Genomic DNA, 21240 nt, shown 5'->3' with positions numbered 1-21240 from the left:
ACATTTGTCCCTGTCTGCGATTCTGAGCCAGTTGTAACAAGGTACTGCTGTCCATTATGCTGAGAGGGATGGCATGGATCTTGGGGCAGAGAGATCAGTGAATGACCATCTCATCTTCCTAAGATGTGCAAATTCAAAATATTAAAATATTGATTTGGGCTGCACCACCTCAGAGGTTGACCTTCTTGACTGTGTCCAACAATTAAAATCATACATGACATAATCTATTAACTTGACATCCAATTCACTGTATTAAGAATATTGTCATTTTAATTACCAAAAATGTAATAATTAGCTGTGTCCTACATTTTTTGTGCAACTATTACTGCATGATTTCCCCCCTTAAACAAAAAATGAACATTCCTTAAAACTGACACCTAAGAAGTAACATCATTTCAACTATTTCTACAGCATTGTGGGAAGACTATTAAATAATCTCATGACCAGGGCTTGACATTAACACCTGCCAAATGTGGCTAGAAATTGGCAGTGGTGGGTAACGCCATCACCTGTCACAAGCCACTTTGCTGGGTGTCATGAAACACAAGAGATCCAAATGCAGAGGAACAGTTCACAAAGTTTATTAGTAACAAGGATTAAGTATGGGGTGAAATAAACACTGGAATGGACCCGGCACCGACCGCAGCATGAAGATGAGTGAATTCGTGGAGATGTATGCGTCATGTTTGTGGAGATGCATGTAGTGTGAGAGGCACCCAAGCAGTCCGTCCAGAGGCAGGCAATGAGAAAGGAGATAGAGAGCCAGAATATCCAAAAGTCACTCTTCCTAGAGCTGGCCACCTGGCCAAACTGAGCAATCGGGAGAGAAGGGCCTTGGTAAGAGAGGTGACTAAGAACCCGATGGTCACTCTGGTTGAGCTCCAGAGATCATGTGTGGAGATGGGAGAAACTTGCAGAAGGACAACCATCACTGCAACACTCCACTGATCTGGGCTTTATGGCAGAGTGGCCAGACGGAAGCCTCTCCTCAGTGCAAGACACAAAATAAAGCACCTAAAGGACTCTCAGACTGTGAGAAACAAGATTCTCTGGTCTGATGAAATGAAGATTGAACTGTTTGGCCTCAATTCCAAGCATCATGTCTTGAGGAAACCAGGCACCGCTCATCACCTGCACAATACCATCTCAATGGTGAAGCATGGTGGTGGTAGCATCATGCTGTGGGGGTGTTTTTCAACAGCAGGGACTGGGAGACTGGTCAGGGTTGAAGGAAAGCTGAACGCAGTAAAATACAGAGATATCCTTAATAAAAACCTGTTCCAGAGCACTCAGGACCTCAGACTGGGCCAGAGGTTCACCTTCCAACAGGGCAATGACCCCAAGCACACAGCCAAGACAACGCAAGAGTGGCTTAGGAAAAACTCTGTGAATGTACTTGAGTGGCCCAGTCAGAGCCCAGACTTGAACCCAATCGAACATCTCTGGAGAGACCTGAAAACGGCTGTCCACCAATGGTCCCCATCCAACCTGACAGAGCTTGAAAGGATCTGCAGAGAATAATGGCAGAAAATCCCCAAATCCAGGTGTGCAAAGCTTGTTGCATCATACCCAAAAAGACTTGAGGCTGTAATCGCAGCCAAAGGTGCTTCAACTAAGAACTGAGTTAAGGGTCTGAATACTTATGTCCATGTGATATTTCAGTTTTTTCTATTTAATAAATTTGCAAAGTTATCAAAAATCTGTTTTTTGCTTTTACATTATGGGGTATGGAGTGTAGATTGATGTGGAAAAAAATAATTTAAAGCATTTTAGCATAAGCTTGCAACACAAAAAGTGAAAAAAACTAAGGGGTCTGAATACTTTCTGAATGCACTGTAGCTTCAGAAGACATTAATTAATCCACTAGAGTCGTATGGGTTAATTATGATGGCTATAAGTGCATTTTATGGACCTACAGAGCTGACATATTTTTTTAAAAATCTGTTTGATTTCTGCTGAAAAACAACAGTCATACACATCTGGGATGGCATGAGGGTGAGTAAATGATGAAAGAATTTTCATTTTTGGGTGAACTACTCCTTTAACGTGTATTACATGAATACAAAGTCAAGATTATAAGAGGAAATGTACATTTAAATGTAAATTCAAAAAATTGTAAACCTTATTAACCTTAACCGAATTAAAACACCTAAGATTTCAAACTAAATGCAAAACAAGCACAGACAACAAAACTTGTACACAGTTATTTAATGAATACAGAAAACTATGATTCTTTGCACTTCAGGTAATTTCATAATGTAAGTTATAAACTTTCGACTACTGTATAAAGACAACTCATTCAGCACTATATTGTAGCCAAGTACACCTTTATATTTAAAAGCTCTTTTGGCAGAATACATCTTTGAGTTTATCCAACAATATTTACTTTCCAACTGAACATGAATTATGCTCACTTTGATGACAATGCCTTTTTCTATGATATGACAGAAGTGTTCCTGAGGTAAAACTCAATCCACATGCAGGACAGCTATAGGGCTTTTCTCCAGTATGAAGTCTTTCATGTGTTTTAAGTGTTCCTCTGCGGGTGAAACTCTTTCCACACCGTGGGCACTTGTACGGCTTTTCTTCACTGTGGATTCTTTGGTGTTCTTTCAAGGCACGAGCAGTAGTAAAAGCCTTTCCACACTCAGAGCACACATGAGTTTTCACAGTCACATGTAATTTCTGGTGGCTTTGCAAAGAATCAAGCCGTGCAAAAATCTTTCCACAATCAGAACAGACATAAGACTTCTCATTTGTATGAATTTTCTGATGTCTCCTCAGATGGAACGGTGAAGTAAATGTTTTACCACACTGCTCACAGGTAAATTCCCTTACTCCAGAGTGAATGTGACGCAGATGTTTGTGAAGATTGCTTGACTGTGTGAAACTCTTCTCACACTGATGGCATGTAAAAGGCCTTTCTTGAGTGTGAATTCTCATGTGCTTTTTGACATGGCTCCTTTTTGTGAAACTCTTTCCGCACTGAGGGCAGGTGAAAGGTTTCTCTCCAAAGTGAATTCTCATGTGCTCTTTAACATTGCTCTTATTTGAGAAACTTTTTCCACACCCATGGCATGTAAAAGGCCTTTCTTTAGTGTGAATTCTCATGTGACTTTTAAAATTGCTCTTATATCTAAAACTCTTTCCACACTGAGGGCAGGTGAAAGGTCTCTCTCCAGTGTGAACTCTCATGTGATTATCAAGGGGTTCTCTACGTCTGAAACTCTTTCCACACTGAGGGCAGGTGAAAGGTCTCTCTTCAGTGTGAATTATCATGTGATCATTTAAATGTCCTTTACGTTTGAAACTTTTTCCACACTGAGGGCAGACAAAAGTTTTTTGGGTTGTTTTTTGAGTGCTGCTTTGTAATAAATTATCTTCAGTTTGTGAGTAACTCAAGGGGTTTTCTTCAGTTTTGACATTATGAACTTCCTGATACTGAAGAATCTCCTGAACATCATTCAGTGCTTCCTCTTTCACTTCCACCAGGCCTAAAATTAAAATATTAAAACATAATTCAAGAGGGACAAATGAAAATAATAGAGAAAAAACTGAAGGTCAATTTAATAGCAGACAGCAAAAACAGTCAAACATCTATTTTATTATGCTCTTTAATATGTGGTAGATTATTTTTATTAGTTCTTCATGCTCTTAACTAGTAGATAACTGAATTTTGAAGTAATTTTCTTTTCTTTTCGGGGTAAATCTATGTTATTTTATAGGTACTGATTCCTTTCAGGTACTGATATGTAGTGTTGGGTTGTAAGGTATTGTGGGGAGGGCATGGTTGAGTGGTAGGGATTGAGTGGAAGCGGTAAGGATTCATCCTTTGGTGACAATTAGCTCTAACAGCTGTTTCTTGTTGCAGTAATCCGGGAAAAGCGATAAGAGGAGCCCACGCCAGAGCCCAGGGAGAGAGAGAGTGATGCAAAGGAGTGCGCGCATTAGAGTATTGACCCCGACTTTGAGTGTTATTGTGTGAATAAAGAATTTAAAAGATACCTGAACCACGCTTCCTCATTCCCCATACCGACCAGTCCTGTTACAACCCGCGAAGATAATACGCCATCATGGAGTCCTCACCGCTGGCCAAAGTCATCAAGTCCCTCACCAGCATGCACCAGGCACAACACCATGCCCTTCTTGAGCTGCGTTGAGACCAAGACCAGTGTTTCCAGGCGATTCTCTGGGCTCAAGCAGAGGACCGGCAGGCGCTCCATACACCAGGAACCAGGCTCAGCCGCAACCCCAGACCCAACACCTTCCATGCCCCCACTCACCCCGATGAAAATGGGCCCGCACAATGAACCAGAGGCGTTGTTCGAGTGAACGGCGGAGCTGTGGAAATGGCCGAAATCACAGTGGGCCACCCGCCTCCTGCCGCTGTTGTCCGTGGAAGCCCAGCTCATTGCCCAACACCTGCCTGCCGCAAACCTCCTGGTGTATGAGGACTTAAAAAAGCCATCATGCAACAGGTCGGCCGCAGCTCCGAGCAACAACAACAGCAATCCTGCTCGCTGATGCCCGTTTTTTCTTGCCCAACAGCTCCGTGATGCCTGCTGGAAGTGCCTGCTGGCAGAGGAGTATGATGCCAAGGAAGTCAACGATCTGGTGGTGCTGGAGCAGTTCGTCCTTCATCTGCCGACCGGAACAGCAGAATGGGTCCAGTGCCACTGCCCGGCTTCACTAGAAGAGGCCATCCAGCTGGCTAATGAATATATGGCAGCGTACTTGGGGGCAGAGCAGCCCTCATTTTCTCTCTCACCTCACTCTCTCTTCACTCTCCCTCTCTCCCTCTCTCGCTCCCTTTCAACCCCCCCCCCGTATCTGGTCCCTGCCCCGCCCCACCCTGTTTCCTCAGAAATGGGGGACATTCCCAGGGGTTTGTCCAGCCGGTGGTTTCCCCCTTCTCTTCTCACTCTCTCCCCGCCCCCCCAGGTTGGTGAATCCGCTGTCGTGGGCATAGCATCTGGGCCGGCTTGCTGGAGTTGCAGGGAGCCGGGGCACTTCCAGGACCAATGCCCAGTGATGGAACTGGGAGTATTGGTCCGGGTCCCCGACACCCCACGGGCTGCCCTTGATCGAGCTGGAATGTACCGCATAACTGTGAGTATCAGGAGAAGTACATATCAAGCCTTGGTGGATACAGGTTGCAATCAAACCACTATCCACCAATGTTTGGTTCAAGCGAGGCTTTGGGCACGGTGCAGAGGGTGAAGGTGAGGAGTGTTCACAGGGATATTCAAAGTTACCCTATAGTGACCATCACTATTCAAGTTCGGCGACAAAATCATAGTATCTAGACTGTGATTAATTCCCACCACACTCATCCATTCATTTTGGGAATGAATTGGCCAGCATTAACTTCTTTATTAAGGGGCATGTGTGTGGATGTGTCCTGCGACAAAGTGTATCGGAGTGTGGTGTGTGACTCGCTGGCTGGGGATGCGGAGCCAGGGTCCTCTACATCAGCTCCACATCACGATGATGTAAGGGAGGGGGAAGACTCAGCTTCCCCAGCAGTCGCGAGACGAGACCATTAGGTATGCTCTTGATCAAGTGAAAGTGATTGATGAACAGTGTCTCCGGCCAGATGTTGCACTCATATATCCGTATTTTTCAATTGTTAAAGATAGGTTGTATCGAGTGACGCAGGACGCTCAGACAAAAGAAGATACAACCCAGTTGTTGATACCGAAGAGCCATCAGGAAATGCTATTCCAGACGGCTCATCATAATCCAATAGTGGGACACTAAACCGTCTAATGGCCCATTTCTATTGGCCGGGCATTCACCGGGATGTTCGCAGGTGGTGTGCGGCATGCCGTGAATGTTAGTTGGTGAATCCACCGGCCACCCCAAAAGCGCCATTGCGCCCTCTGACATTAATGAAGGTCCCCTTGAGAGAATTGGCATGGACCTCGTCGGGCCATTAGAAGGGACGGCACGCGGACATCGCTTTGTGTTAGTTCTGGTGGACTATGCAACACGATATCCGGAAGCAGTGCCTCTGCGCAACATCTCAGCATGTAGTGTTGTGGAGGCACTCTTCAGAATTATCTCCTGAGTGCTGATTCCGAAGGAAATCCTCACTGATCAAGGCACTACTTTTGTCACGTACACTACGTGAAGTGTATGAATTGTTGGGTATTAAATCGATTCGCACCAGTGTTTATCACCCACAAACAGATGGGTTGGTGGAACAATTTAATAAAACCCTGAAAAATATCATTCATAAGTTCATGCATGAGGATGCTAGAAATTGGATGAAGTGGCTCAAACCTCTGTTATTCACAGTCCGAGAGGTCCCCCAAGTCTCCACAGGGTTTTCCCCATTCGAGCTACTGTATTGGCGTTGGCCGCATGGTGTGCTCAACGTCATGCTGGAAGCTTGGGAGGAGGGACCGTCAAACAGTAAAAAAGAAATTCAGTACATTCTTGATCTTAGAGCAAAACTCCACACTTTGGGTCAACTAACACAGGAGAATTTGCTCCAAGCTCAAGAATGCCAAAGCCAAAGAATGTATGATAGGGGAGCTTGGCTATGGGAATTTGCACTGGGAGTTTAAGTGCTTGTATTACTCCAAACCTCGAGCTCCAAATTACTCGCCAAGTGGAAAGGGCCCTTTGAGGTCACACGACGAGTGGGAGTTCTCAATTATGAGGTAAAACGAACATATAGAGGTGACGCATGTCAAATATACCATCTCAACCTCCTGAAATTATGGAAATTATGTGACATTGGCGACGGTGGTTCTGGAGAGGGCGGAGCTCATGCCGGAGGTGAACTTAAAAGCCAATCATGTCACCCCGGTCTCTTGTGGAGATCACCTCTCACTGTCTCAACTCACAGACATTGCTAAATTGCAGAAAGAATTTGCAGATGTGTTCTCGCCTCGACCTGGTCATACAAACCTCATCCAGCACCACATCGAGACTACGCCCAGGGTAGTGGTACGTACTCGTCCCTTCTGACTTCCCGACCACTAGAAAAAAGTGGTATGAGAACAATTGGATGCAATGCTTGAGATGAGAGTAATAGAATAATATCACAGTGACTAGTCCCGCCCTATAGTGCTGGTTCCTAAGAGCGACAGGTCTGTCCGGTTCTGTGTGGATTATCAAAAGGTAAACGCAGTGTCTAAATTTGATGCATATCCAATGCCTCGTATAGATGAACTGCTCGATCAGTTAGGCACAGCACGTTTTTATTCGACACTGGATTTGACAAAGGGCTATTGGCATATCCCCTTAACCCAAATATTCTGTGAGAAAACGGCCTTCTCCACACTGTTTGGCTAACACCATTTCGTGATGCTTCCATTCAGTTTGTTTAGGGCTCTGGCTACATTCCAAAGTCTCATGGACCTAGTCCTCAGACCGCACGTTGCATATGCCGCATACGCAGATACCTGCAACATCTGAGGACTGTCCTGAGGTCATTGAGGCAAGCGGGCTCACGGCAAACCCAAAGAAGTGCGTGATTGGGCAAGTGGAAGAACGGTATCTGGGCTTCCACTTGGGCCACAGGCAGGTGCGGCCTCAAATTGATAAAACAGCATTGCCTGCAGCCTCCCCGAGACCTACGACCAAAAAGGTGGTAAGACAGTTCCTGGGGCTGGTTGGCTACTATCACAGGTTTGTACCTAATTATTTGGCTGTCACAAGCTCGCTGACTGATCTCACTAAAAAGGCAGCACCAGATCCGGTCCAGTGGATGGAGCAGTGTCAACAGGCATTTATGCAGGTGAAAGCTGTACTTTGTGGCGAGGCGCTTTTACATACACCTGACTTCTCTCTACCTTTCAGTTTACAGATTGAATGCTCTCGCAGGTGGTGGAGGGGGAGGAATGGCCAGTGCTGTACATTAGTCAGAAGCTCTCTTTGAGAGAGACTAAGTACAGCACCGTGGAGAAGGAATGCTTGGCCATCAAGTGGGCCATCCTCACTCTCCGTTACTACCTGTTGGGGCGGGCCTTCGCCCTCTGTTCAGATCACGCCCAACTCCAGTTGCTCCACCGAATGAAGGATACAGGTGGATCTCCTGTTGGTATCTGACGTTACAGCCTTTTAAGTTCGAGGTGGTCCACAGGCCAGGGGTGCAGATGGCTGTTTTGGATTTCCTCTTGAGAAATGGGGGGAGTGGTGGCTCCTTGGCCTGAGTCAAGCAGTGGGGGTGTGGTTGTGTCCATCCAGGGAGAGGGGAAGCGGTAAGGATTCATCCCTGGGTGAAAATTAGGTCTAACAGCTGTTTCTTGTTACAGTAATCCAGGAAGAGCGATAAGAAGAGCCCACGCCAGAGCCCAGGGAGAGAGAGTGATGCACAGGAGTGTGACGCATTAGAGTATTGACCCTGACTTTGAGTGTTATTGTGTGAATAAAGAGTTTAAAGATACTTGAACCACGCTTCCTCATTCCCCATACCAACCAGTCCTGTTGCACGTATTATATGTTATCTGGATTACGTAATCAGATTACAAAAATCAAGTACTTGATTTTACTTTTTATAGATTACAAGATGACATTAACAAGGCAGCGGCAGTAAATTCATAATTTATTGATCAATTTCATATCAATATAATCATATTCTTATACCGAAGCATAATAGTCTCACAGATTAACATTTTGAGCATGTGCTCCTTTTATGTTGCAACAGTAAGATACGCACCACAGGGAATAGGTGTTGGACTATTACTAAGTAGTAAGGGTTAAAAATAAGTATGTCAGAGTTTTGAGCTGTTAGCTTTGACCTAGCAATGTAATTGCTGTTAATTTCTGGTTCATTACTGTTTGTTCATGTAATGTATTATGCACTTAAAATGAACTAGATGTTTTTTAAAATATGTATTTAAGCGATATCACACGAGCAAGAGTGATCACTGCTGTGATTCGGCCGCAGGCCGAGTGCTGATTGTTAGTGTGATATTGCTTATATACAACATTTCAATGAAAGTACATTTTAAAAAATAAGGAAAAACTAAGTACGGTCATAAAAAACACATTTGTGCATGGAACTACTTTCTTACACGACGGATCAGAATCTGCCTTTGCTAGTTCAAACCAAATGATGCGTCCAAGCCTTTGTTAGTAATTCAAAAATGTCACTTTAGAACTAGTATCACAGCTTGGGCTGTTTCTAACAAGTTATTGGAGAAACAAGGATGTGTGTGTGTGAGTGTGAGAGAGAGAGAGAGAGATGGAGCATGTGCTATCACCTGTTGCCACTCCCAAGCAGAGATGCTGTCAGCTTTCTGAAGATCAGTTTTCTCAGTGGAAAAATAGCCATTCAAGCAGGGGTATTCCTCCCTAATTGGCGGTGCGCAAGAGTCTTTTACTATAGAAACCGCAATCTCCTCCAACATTTTGAACAGTACATCCTCTCCAAGAAACTCTGCTAAGATGCAAGCACCTTGAGTTTATGTAATTAATCAGTCTGTTGTGTCTCTCAGCTGTGATGAGCCTTAATGCTGAAGTTGTTAGTTTAAAGCTGTTTAAAGCTATTTCCTAGCTTTAGTAGTGTAGTAGCAATACGAGCGATCACGTAGTGCTGCTGAATAGAACACTGAGTGACACTGACTCACTTCACGTCACCTAAATGGCTTATAATACAAACAAAAATAGTCTTTTGCCTCCACCTGCTGGCTAAAATATTTAATGTCACAAAATTAAATGTAAAGAGACAGATGGCTCTTAACACATCTGCACTGCCCTTACACTTTAGTTTAGAACAACACGAACACATGCGGAGTGATACACACAGTGAAACGTCTCTCATCCAACCAGATTTGAGGACCGGAACTAACTGTTGTGTGTATATATATAAAAGTCAGAAGTTTACATACACCTTAGCCAAATACATTTAAACTCAGTTTTTCACAATTCCTGACATACTCGTAGAAAACATTCCCTCTCTTAGGTCAGTTAGGATCACTACTTTAAGAATGTGAAATGTCAGAATAATAGTAGAGAGAATTATTTATTTCAGCTTTTATTTCTTTCATCACATTCCCAGTGGGTCGGAAGTTTAGGTCAGGGCTTTGTGATGGCCACTCCAATACCTTGAATTTGTTGTCCTTATGCCATTTTGCCACAACTTTGGAGGTATGCTTGGGGTCATTGTCCATTTGGAAGACCCATTTGCGACCGAGCTTTAACTTCCTGGCTGATGTATTGAGATGTTGCTTCAATATATCCACATAATTTTCCTTCCTCATGATGCCATCTATTTTGTGAAGTGCACCAGTCCCTCCTGCAGCAAAGCATCCCCACAACCTGATGCTGCCACCCCCATGCTTCATAGTTGGGATGGTGTTTTTCGGCTTGCAAGCCTCACCCTTTTTCCTCTACACATAACAATGGTCATTATGGCCAAACAGTTCAAATTTTGTTTCATTAGACCAGAGGGCATTTCTCCAACAAGTAAGATCTTTGTCCCTATGTGCACTTGCAAACTGTAGTCTAGCTTTTTTTGGCAGTTCTGGAGCAGTGGCTTCTTCCTTGCTGAGCAGCCTTTTAGGTTATGTCGATATAGGACGTGTTTTACTGTGGATATAGATACTTGTCTACCTGTTTCCTCCAGCATCTTCACAAGGTCCTTTGCTGTTGTTCTGGGATTGATTTGCACTTTTCACACCAAACTACGTTCATCTCTAGGAAACAGAATGCATCTCCTTCCTGAGAGGTATGATGGCTGCGTAGTCCCATGGTGTTTATACTTGCGTACTATTGTTTGTACAGATGAACGTGGTACTTTCAGGCATTTGGAAATTGCTCCCAAGGATGAACCAGACTTGTGGAGGTCCAGACTTGAACCAGACTTGGCTGATTTCTCGTGATTTTCCCATGATGTCAAGCAAAGAGGCACTGAGTTTGATGGTAGGCCTTAAAATGCATCCACAGGTACACCTCCAAATCAGTACACCTCCTTTCAGAAGCTAATTGGCTAATTGTCTAAAGGCTTGACATCATTTTCTGGAATTTTCCATACTGCTAAAGGCACATTTAACTTAGTGTATTTAAACTTCTGACCCTACTGGAATTATGATATAGTCCATTAAAAGTGAAACAATTTGTCTGTAAAGAATTGTTGGAAAAATTACTCGTGTCATGCACAAAGTAGATGTCCTAAACAACTTTAACAACAATTTTAAATCTGTGAAGTGGTTAAAAAATTAGTTTTAATGACTTCAACCTAAGTGTATGTAAACTTCTGACTTCAACTAATATATATATATATATATATATATATATATATATATATATATATATATATATATATTATTTCTTACTAACTCACCAGTGGTGTGCAGCTCACATATTTAACTTAATTGCTTCAAAGGATCTAGTGGATGCCATCTCTAAGGGTCCTGCCCACAAGGTACACAATAGTTAAACTGCAAAATGTGCAACAATATGGATAAAAGCCCATCGCTCTGCTGTTGCTGCTGATGCAATGAGTCCACTGCATAAAACTTGACAAAACCTGACAATTGTTCCTTGTGTGACTCGGTGGAACTCTGCTATTTTAAAATTCTGCTCTTTTAGAATATTCTTGCTGTTCAAAAGTTAATATCTTGCACCTCAGCTTTGGAATAGGCGATGGACTATCAGTAAGCAGTAAGGGTTAAAAGTGTTTCAGTTGTTTTTAGATGAAAGCTTTGACCAAGGCAACCTCATTGAATTTATGGTCATTTATTTTCATTCATTTATGATCATTTTATGTTGCTTTTATGGTCATTAATGTTCAAAATGATGCTATTGTTTTATGCACTTAAAATGATATTGACATCTTATTGTTTTGAATTATAAACTTTGGCCATGCACTGTCATTACTGTACATGTGTTTAATGCACTTCTTAAAAATGTCATAAGGAGTTCTTTTTGTGAGGCTCTTTTTGTTAGTAATAAAGAATGGAATACATTTTCTTTATCTTTGTACTTTGTTAAAATAATTATCCTATTCAAATGCATGACACAATAAAATAGAATTAGTTTGAAAGTAATCCAAAAATAATCGGATTAGATTACCCAAAATGTGTAATCTGAGATTACGTTAATGATTGCATTTTTGTAACGTAATTTGTAATCAGTATCTGATTACTATTCACAAGTAATCTGCCCAGCACTGCTGATATCTCAATGTTCAATTTAAGTCATTAAAAAGGAAGCAAGAATGGAGACCAACCTCTTTGTTCTTCATTTTTCATTGTGAATGTCTCTGCATCACTCCTGTCCACACTCTCCTCTTTAACAAACATCTTTACAGCAGTCAGTTGTTATACATCGAGTTATTTCTGCTTGTCTGAAAACGTTTCAGTGTTACGTTTAGGATTATGTAAACATTACCGCAATGCACTCAGATAAAAACAGTGTCATTCTTCTGGTGAGGTTTAGTGGCATTAAATACGCTCATAGTGAATTAACGCCACCATTTGGACTGGAGGGATTGGACAACCTGACGTGAATCAACATCGACTCAACGTCACACGATATGTGGCTCTTTTTTTTTTTCTTTCTTTTTTTTTTTTTTGGCCAGGGTATTATCAAATAATAATAATAAAGAAAACATGAAAAAATGCAAGCGTACAGAAGTAAATTAAACATACATTAGTAAAGAAAAAAGAAAGGTCTTAAGAGCCTTAAGTGAAATGTTTTGGATTTCTTTTTCAAAAACAATGAATAAGGGCTTTTGATTACTGAATTTATTTCTGTAAATGTGACATTTGGCAAAGAGCGATAAAAGGTTAATTATAAAATACTCATTCTTTTTTTTTTTTTTTTTTTTTGTTTTTTGTTTTTTTTTGCTCATGCTATAAAAACCAAACAAATGTAAACTACTAAATTGTAATCCATGTTCTTGATGTTAATGAGGCAACAGTTGATCTATGTGTATTTTAACCAATCAGATGACATAATGAGATGTCTTTAAATGTAGGTACAATGTGCTTTGGGCAATGTGTATCTCTGGAGCATGTCTGTGCTGGTGTTTTATTAATGTTATTAAGGTCCAGCTGTCCATTATACTGAGAGGAATAGCATAGATCTTGGGGCAGAGAGATCAATGACTGACCATCTTCCACCAGAGGTGCAAATTCAATGTCTTTTCAATGCTTTTTAAAAATTAAAAATATTGATTTGGCCTGCACACTCTCAGAGATGACCTTCTTGACTGTGTCCAACAATTAAAATCATACAACATGACATAATCTATTTACTTGATGTCCAATTAATTGCAAGAACAACAATTGTTTAATTTTAATGACCAAAACACAATTATTAGTGGTCTCTACAATTCGCGTGCATCCCTATAACTCCATGGTTTTACACTTATAAACCCCCCCAAACTAGTAAATAATCTCCTAACACACAAAATGAAATATCTGCACCTTTAGAATCAAACCTCTGATTGTGTTGTCAAATAAATGGGCTTGGTTTGATCACCAAGAATCAGTGTGCTTTGATGCATTGGCCATATACACCTTACTGTATAAAATGTGAAAGTAGAATACACTTCGATGGAAGACTTTTTTGGATATTGCAAATTCCTGCATCTGTCATCAGAGATGACACAATAAAAATGAACATGAAAACTACAGCATGATATGTATTCCTCTCAGCTCTCCACTCTGATAATTGAGGTCAACAAAATCCTCATATACAGACCTTATGTGTTTGGCTGGTGATTGGTTCTCGTAGCAACATATAAGACTTCTCTGAAAGAATCAGTTACACATTGAGAGGGTAGTATAAAATTCAAGAAGAGCTCACATCATTGTCTCTACAGGCCCTGATCACACTTCAGCCTGCGCTTCAGATATTTATTTACGTTTGGTAATTTCATCAATTTAGAATTTGCTCTTTCTATTGATGGCACCACAGATTTCAAATGTACTACAATATGGGCAAACCAGACGTCTGTGCACTGCAAAAGTGATGCTGCATTGAGATTAACATCTGCTTATGTCTGTATAAAATAAAATAAATTTCTACTGCCAAAGGCAGTGATATGATTTCTGGATTCTTCAGTTTTTATTTCACTGATTGCATTTTGAACTAGTGTGTCATTTTGGAAGTGATTTGCTACTCTTCTCTGATAGGCGGGGTTGTAGATTACTAAGTACTTTTTAAAGCAAGTCCACTTGGCTCCCATCTTTGAAATGCTCCAGGGCAGCTACAGTTTTTTCTATGAATACAAGTGGCATTAAAGTACAGCTCCCATCCACTTGAACTGGGAAAGACTGAAATCTCCAAAACGGTTGGTCAAGATAACAATCAAAGAACATATTTTAAATCAGCAGTAAAATCTGATAACACTTAAAAAAAAAAAAGACATACACATTTCAGTTTCATAACAAAATTCCATCAAATATAATTGCATAATCTTTAATAATAATAATAAAAATAACAAATATTTTACGTTGTATTAATTTTGTTAAAGATTACGTAACTTAATTTGATGGGATGTTGTTATGAAATTGAAATGTGTAAATCTTAAAAACAGCACAAATATTTTTGACTGTACAATTGTATCATAAATTGTTCTTCTTTACCTCAGATAATGCAAAAAAATAAATAAAAAATAAAATAAAAAAAACACACTACTGTCCTGGCTGGTCTATCTAAAGCGCATGCACATTCTCGAGTTGATTGACAGGCGATGTCTGTACCTAAAAGGTGATTAGCTCTTTTATCTCTAAGGTGGGACTTCCAGTTCTACATCAGCCATATTGGGTGTTTCAACTTCTGCCATTCAATACAAGTGCTCCATCTCGGCCTAAATAGTCTCTGATCAGACTCAAAGGAATAGTTCACCCAAAAAAGAAAATTCTCTCATCATTTACTCACCCTCATGCCATCCCAGATGTGTCTGACTTTCTTTCTTACACAAAACACAAACTAAGATTTTTAGGAGAATATTTCAGCTCTGTAGGGTCCATACAATATAAGTGAATGTTGACCAGAACTCTCAAGGTCCAAAAAGCAGAAACTGCTCTTTTGGCAGAAAATACATCATCGGAGTTATCCAACACAGATACAGAGTTTAATTTCACCTCAGGCTGCGCGTGCTTCTTTCCTCTCTCACTCGCGGCGCGCGCAGGAAAATGTCCTCTCACTAGACAAGCAAACTCAGCAAAGTAGTTATGAAATCACTTCGGTGGTGGTGCGGGAATAGGCTTTCCAAATGTTTGAAAGTCCCTAAGGATGTTTTCACATTTGAGTCTTCTTTACATCTGTGCATGCTTGGATGATATTTTTCCACTGAGTGGGCTTTTTCAAGCGCAGGATAGCCGCCTCAGGTGAGTCAAGTCCCGTCTTTCACCAGACCATATCGACGTGTTCATTTTACTCATCAAAACATTTATGCTTTTGAGTAAGTAGCCTAGAAAATAACTGTTTTAGAGTAGGTATGCAATTTTTTTAATCTGCTGATTAAGAAGGCTATTTTCAATGAGGTGCCAACTGCTTAACGAGTTAAACTATCTTTTATTCTGGGTGCACATCATGTTTAGAGTACATTATTACAGGCTACATCACAGGCCTATTTTTTTCTGTCCTATAGCTACTTTTTTTTTTTTTTTTACACATCATAACTGCTATTGGTTAACGTTCTTTACCGAACAGCTGTCATATTAGATCAATGGCTAATGCACGACTGCACGTCGTGAAATACGCGCAACTTTTCAGCGCATTTTTTTCTCTCTCATAGATTTGACTTAGACTACCTGTTAATTGTTTTCAACAATGTCCTGACTGTTTTCATATGTTAATTAACTTTTACTTTGTGATTTCCGTTTAGAACAGGCTTTTAGGGTTGTTCCATTGATCCTGCACTATTCATTCAATTGTTTTCAATAAATAAACCTGTATTCGCTAAAGGTGAATGCGTGTCATGTTCTATATTTAATATACAGTGATCATAATTCAAGGCGAGGACATCGCAGATAAATGACCCTTTTCAGTGGAATTTAGCTTCGGATTTGGAATAGATTAAATATTTTAAATGGGTCGCATACATTTTTTTTTTTTTACTGTTTTCTGAAGGTTTGTTTCTCTTTAGACTAGTCGACTAGTCGGTTACAAAACATCCGTTTAAACGACAAATTAGTCGTAGCGCACATCCCTAGTAAATGGCATTATTTATTGTACTGAATTAGAGCTGGTGAACTACCCGTGAGCTACCTTCTGAATGCTGACCCCATTGACATTGATGACTGAAAGAAAGAAAGAAAGAAAGAAAGAAAGAAAGAAAGAAAGAAAGAAAGAAAGTTGTATGGATGACTATTCACTTAACTTAAAAAAAAAAAAAAAAAAAAAAAAAATCTAATTCCTGATTTAACTACAACTTCATATTAGGAATAACTTACATTTCTTTGAGAATTGGTTTAGAATTAATATTCTTATTGTTGACCAGTTATGTTCCCTTTCAGAATTTTCCCAAAATCTTCCCACTCCAATAAAGTTCAAAATTGTCGTAAATGCTATTTCTATTGGTATTAAAACTCAGAAATTCAATATACACATATTGTCCATTTGTTTTTTTTTATTTTTGGAAAAGTTTTCATTTATAATTGTACATTTCTAGGCAAAAATCCACTCCTCCCACACTATTAGGTTGATTTTAATTCTTATGATACATCTTAATGTGCATTAAGACTGCATTAATAACAAAAAAACAAACAAAAAACAAACAAAAAAAAAAAACTAAATGTCAACAAATATTGTTGATATATAACCACTTATAACTGTTTCCCTCTGGCTGTTGTATTGTATTTTATTGTATTTTTTGGTACATTATGCAACTGCTGTAAGTATTCAGATTGTTCTTGGCATTAATAAAAAAAAATACAAAAAAATAGATTTAGTAGGAACAACTGATTTGCCCAACATTAGGTAAGTAACATTACAGTATCTGATGTTATCAGACAACTATCTAGCTGGCTATATCAAACATAGATAAAATATTTCTAATATCTAACTCTTTACAATTTACAAGAACATTGTTCCATTACTGTGTAAGTGTATTTATATACATTTTAACATATTTGATTGAATAACGTTGATTATTTTCCCCAAAATAATGTCAACGTTCAAACCATAGCTTAAACTTATCAGGTTACATTGTAAACTGTTCATAATTAAGCGTAGAAGTCAGACATAAGGTCTCAATTTCACTGAACAGTGGATACTACTGGCCAGAACAGCTGACTCTCATTTATGTGCTGAACTGAATGAACGCAAGCGATAATCTACCATCACAATGCCCCTGCCCCAGTATGAAGTCTTTCATGTGTTTTAAGTGTTCCTCTGCGGGTGAAACTCTTTCCACACCGTGAGCACTTGTACGGCTTTTCTTCACTGTGGATTCTTTGGTGTTCTTTCAAGTATCGAGCAGTAGTAAAAGCCTTTCCACACTCAGAGCACACATGAGTTTTCATGGTCACATGTAATCTTTGGTGTCTTTGCAAAGAATCAAGCCACGCAAAACTCTTTCCACAATCAGAACAGACATAAGACTTCCCATGTGTATGAATTTTCTGATGTCTCCCCAGATTGAACGGTGAAGTAAATGTTTTACCACACTGCTCACAGGTAAATTCCCTTACTCCAGAGTGAATGTGACGTAGATGTTTGTAAAGACTGCTTGACTGTGTAAAACTCTTCTCACACTGATGGCATGTAAAGGGCCTTTCTTGTGTGTGAATTCTTATGTGCACTTCAACATTGCTCTTATTTGAGAAACTCTTTCCACACTCATGGCATGTAAAAGGCCTTTCTTTAGTGTGAATTCTCATGTGCACTTTAACATTGCTCTTATTTGAGAAACTCTTTCCACACTGAGGGCAGGTGAAAGGTCTCTCTCCAGTGTGAACTCTCATGTGATTATCAAGGAGTTCTCTACGGCTGAAACTCTTTCCACACTTATGGCATGTAAAAGGCCTTTCTTTAGTGTGAATTCTAATGTGACTTTTTAAATTGCACTTATATCTAAAACTCTTTCCACACTGAGGGCAGACAAAAGTTTTTTGGGTTGTTTTTTGAGTGCTGCTTTGTGATAAGTTATCTTCAGTTTGTGAGTAACTCAAGGGGTTTTCTTCAGTTTTGATATTAAGAACTTCCTGATACTGAAGAATCTCCTGAACATCATTCAGTTCTTCATCTTTCACTTCCATCAGACCTAAAATTAAAATATTAAAACATAATTCAAGAGAGACAAATGAAGCCCAATTTAATAGCAGACAGCAAAAACAAAGTATCTATTTTATTATGCTCTTTAATGTGTGATAGATGATTATTTCTATTATTCCTTCATGCTCTTAACTAGTACATAAAGGAAATTACTTCAAAATTCAGTTTCTTTTCGGGGTCTATCTACGCTAATTTATAAGTACTGATTCCTTTCATATCTTACGAAGGCGTTTTAGTGCCATGTAAAAAAAATAACAAATCAAAGATTTCGAAAATAAAGTCAAAATTACTAGATTAAAGTCATATTATTTTGAGAATAAAGCCAAAATTATGAGAATACAGTCATATCACTAAGAGATTAAAGTCTTAATATTTCGAGAATAAAGCCAAAATGACCAGAAACAGCGCGTCATTATCACAACGATAGAATGCCAAGCTAGCAGCTTCATCAATGCAAGAAATTGATGTAGATGATTTAGTTAAATTATACTTTAGTTTAGGATTTAGCAACAAAGAAAAAATATGTCATCTTTTGGCACATCAGCACGAAGTTATTATTGGGATCTGGACACTGCAGCGGTTATGAATTGAATTTATTCAAGAGAAAGAACCAGACAGAGGTTCGTGCAGTCCCGCTCAGCGTGGGTGATACTTGGGCTGGGTTCCCAGAAGAGGAGGAGGAGGAAGAGGGAGAATGAATCACTCATTGCACACTCTCACCCTCCTATGTTAACCATATTTTAATTATTTATTTTGGCCTATTTAAGTTTTAATCTGCAGGGTCACATTACTAACATATGTCTTCCAAGCAAATCTGTTCAATAAGAACATATCTTTCTGTTGATTTATGCTTATCAAAGGAGGCCAATAAAACGTGATCCATCTTTAGATCTAATTTACACCTATCACGTGGTGTGCACAAACTGCAGAGACTGCCTATTGATTTCAACACTTTTTTTATCCTCTGAAACGGTGTACAATGGATTCCAATGATCAAAATATATTAATATAATTTATTAAATGTCCCTTTGTATCTGATCAACTGTGCAAGATGCGAGAACAACACGTGTGTAATTTATGGACTTAAGAGCGGATCATAGCTCTAATTAATTTACAAGCATTTTTACTGCTACTTAGATAACGATGCTTTTGGGAAACGTGCTGTAGTAAGTACAATTTAAGTGCTACTAATGTTCAACTTAGAGCTTCTGGGAACCCAGCCCAAGTATCACCCACGCTGAGCGGGACTGCACGAACCTCTGTCTGGTTCTTTCTCCTGAATAAATTCAATTCATAACCGCTGCAGTGTCCAGATCCCAATAATAACTTCGTGCTAAAAGATGACATATTTTTTCTTTGTTGCTAAATCCTAAACTAAAGTATAATTTATCTAAATCATCTACATCAATTTCTTGCATTGATGAAGCTGCTAGCTTGGCATTCTATCGTTGTGATAATGACGCGCTGTTTCTGGTCATTTTGGCTTTATTCTCGAAATATTAAGACTTTAATCTCTTAGTGATATGACTGTATTCTCATAATTTTGGCTTTATTCTCAAAATATTACTACTTAAATCTCATAATGCTATGACTTTATTCTTGTAATTTTGGCTTTATTCTCACAATATCACGACTTTAATCTCTTAGTTATATGACTTTATTCTCATAATTTTGGCTTTATTCTCAAAATAATATGACTTTAATCTCGTAATTTTTACATTATTCTCAAAATATTACGACTTTAATCTCATAATGCTACGACTTTATTATCGTAATTTTGACTTTATTCTCGAAATCTTAGAATTCATTTATTTTCCTCATGGCACTAAAACGCCGACGTAATATCTCAATGTTCAACTTAAGTCATTAAAAAAGAAGCAAGAATGGAGACCAACCTCTTTGTTCTTCATTTTTCATTGTGAATGTCTCTGCATCACTCCTGTCCACACTCTCCTCTTTAACAAACATCTTTACAGCAGTCAGTTGTTATACATCGAGTTATTTCTGCTTGTCTGAAAACGTTTCAGTGTTACGTTTAGGATTATGTAAACATTACCGCAATGCACTCAAATAAAAACAGTCTCCTTCTTCTGGTGAGGTTTAGTGGCATTAAATACGCTCATAGTGAATTAGCGCCACCAAATTTACTGGCGGTATTTGACAACCTGATGTAAATGGGTTTTTTTTTGTTGTTGTTGTTGTTGTTGTTTTAAGCGTCCAATTTTAATCTAAAGTGGAAAGTGGTGATTTTTTGCAATATTTTCGTCTTTTAGGTTTAAAATCAACATCGAGTCAACGTCACACGTTATGTGGCGTTTTTTTGTTTGTTAGTTTTTTTGTTTTTGCCATGGTATTATCAAATAATAATAATAAAAATAAAAATAAAAAACATGAAAAAATGCAAGTGTACAGAAGTAAATTAAATGTACATTAGTAAAGAAAAAGAAAAAAGAAAGAAAGGTTTTAAGAGCCTTAGTGTTCTTCGAAAGTTAAATGTTTTGGATTTCTTTTTCAAAAACAATGAATAAGGGCTTTTGATTACTGAATTTATTTCTATAAATGTCACATTTGGCAAAGAGCAATAAAAGGTTAATTATAAAATACTCATTCTTTTTTTTTTGTTTTTTTGCTCATGCTATAAAAACCAAACAAATGTAAACTACTAAATTGTAATCCATGTTCTTGATGTTAATGAGGCAACAGTTGATCTATGTGTATTTTAACCAATCAGATGACATAATGAGATGTCTTTAAATGTAGGTACAATGTGCTTTGGGCAATGTGTATCTCTGGAGCATGTCTGTGCTGGTGTTTTATTAATGTTATTAAGGTCCAGCTGTCCATTATACTGAGAGGAATAGCATTGATCTTGGGGCAGAGAGATCAATGACTGACCATCTTCCACCAGAGGTGCAAATTCAATGTCTTTTCAATGCTTTTTGAAAACTAAAAATATTGATTTGGCCTGCACACTCTCAGAGGTGTTGACCTTCTTGACAGTGTCCAACTATTAAAATCATACATGACATAATCTATTAACTTGACATCCAA

At 39.1% G+C, this 21240-nt stretch overlaps 1 protein-coding gene across 3 annotated transcripts; it reads right to left on the bottom strand.

The window, feature by feature from the left end:
- Window positions 1-2201: 2201 nt before the first annotated feature.
- LOC127451359 (gastrula zinc finger protein XlCGF7.1-like) lies at window positions 2202-20303 on the bottom strand. 3 transcript variants are annotated; one of them, XM_051716005.1, is made up of 2 exons: window positions 20085-20299; window positions 2202-3494 (listed from the first exon to the last, which is right to left on the bottom strand). In XM_051716005.1, exons 1-2 carry the CDS (start codon window positions 20155-20157, stop codon window positions 2383-2385), a joined length of 1185 nt encoding a protein of 394 aa, XP_051571965.1. In that variant the 5' UTR covers window positions 20158-20299; the 3' UTR covers window positions 2202-2382. The 3 variants fall into 3 exon arrangements, with proteins under 3 accessions (XP_051571965.1, XP_051571964.1, XP_051571966.1); XM_051716004.1 differs by lacking the exon at window positions 20085-20299 and adding an exon at window positions 12188-12388; XM_051716006.1 differs by lacking the exon at window positions 2202-3494 and adding an exon at window positions 16534-18178 and having other exon boundaries at window positions 20085-20303.
- Window positions 20304-21240: the final 937 nt, after the last annotated feature.

The sequence above is a fragment of the Myxocyprinus asiaticus genome, chromosome 14 (assembly GCF_019703515.2).
Source record: "Myxocyprinus asiaticus isolate MX2 ecotype Aquarium Trade chromosome 14, UBuf_Myxa_2, whole genome shotgun sequence".
NCBI lineage: Eukaryota > Metazoa > Chordata > Actinopteri > Cypriniformes > Catostomidae > Myxocyprinus > Myxocyprinus asiaticus.
The sequence above is the reverse complement of the archived record's forward strand: the minus strand, read 5'-3'. Positions and strand labels throughout refer to the sequence as shown.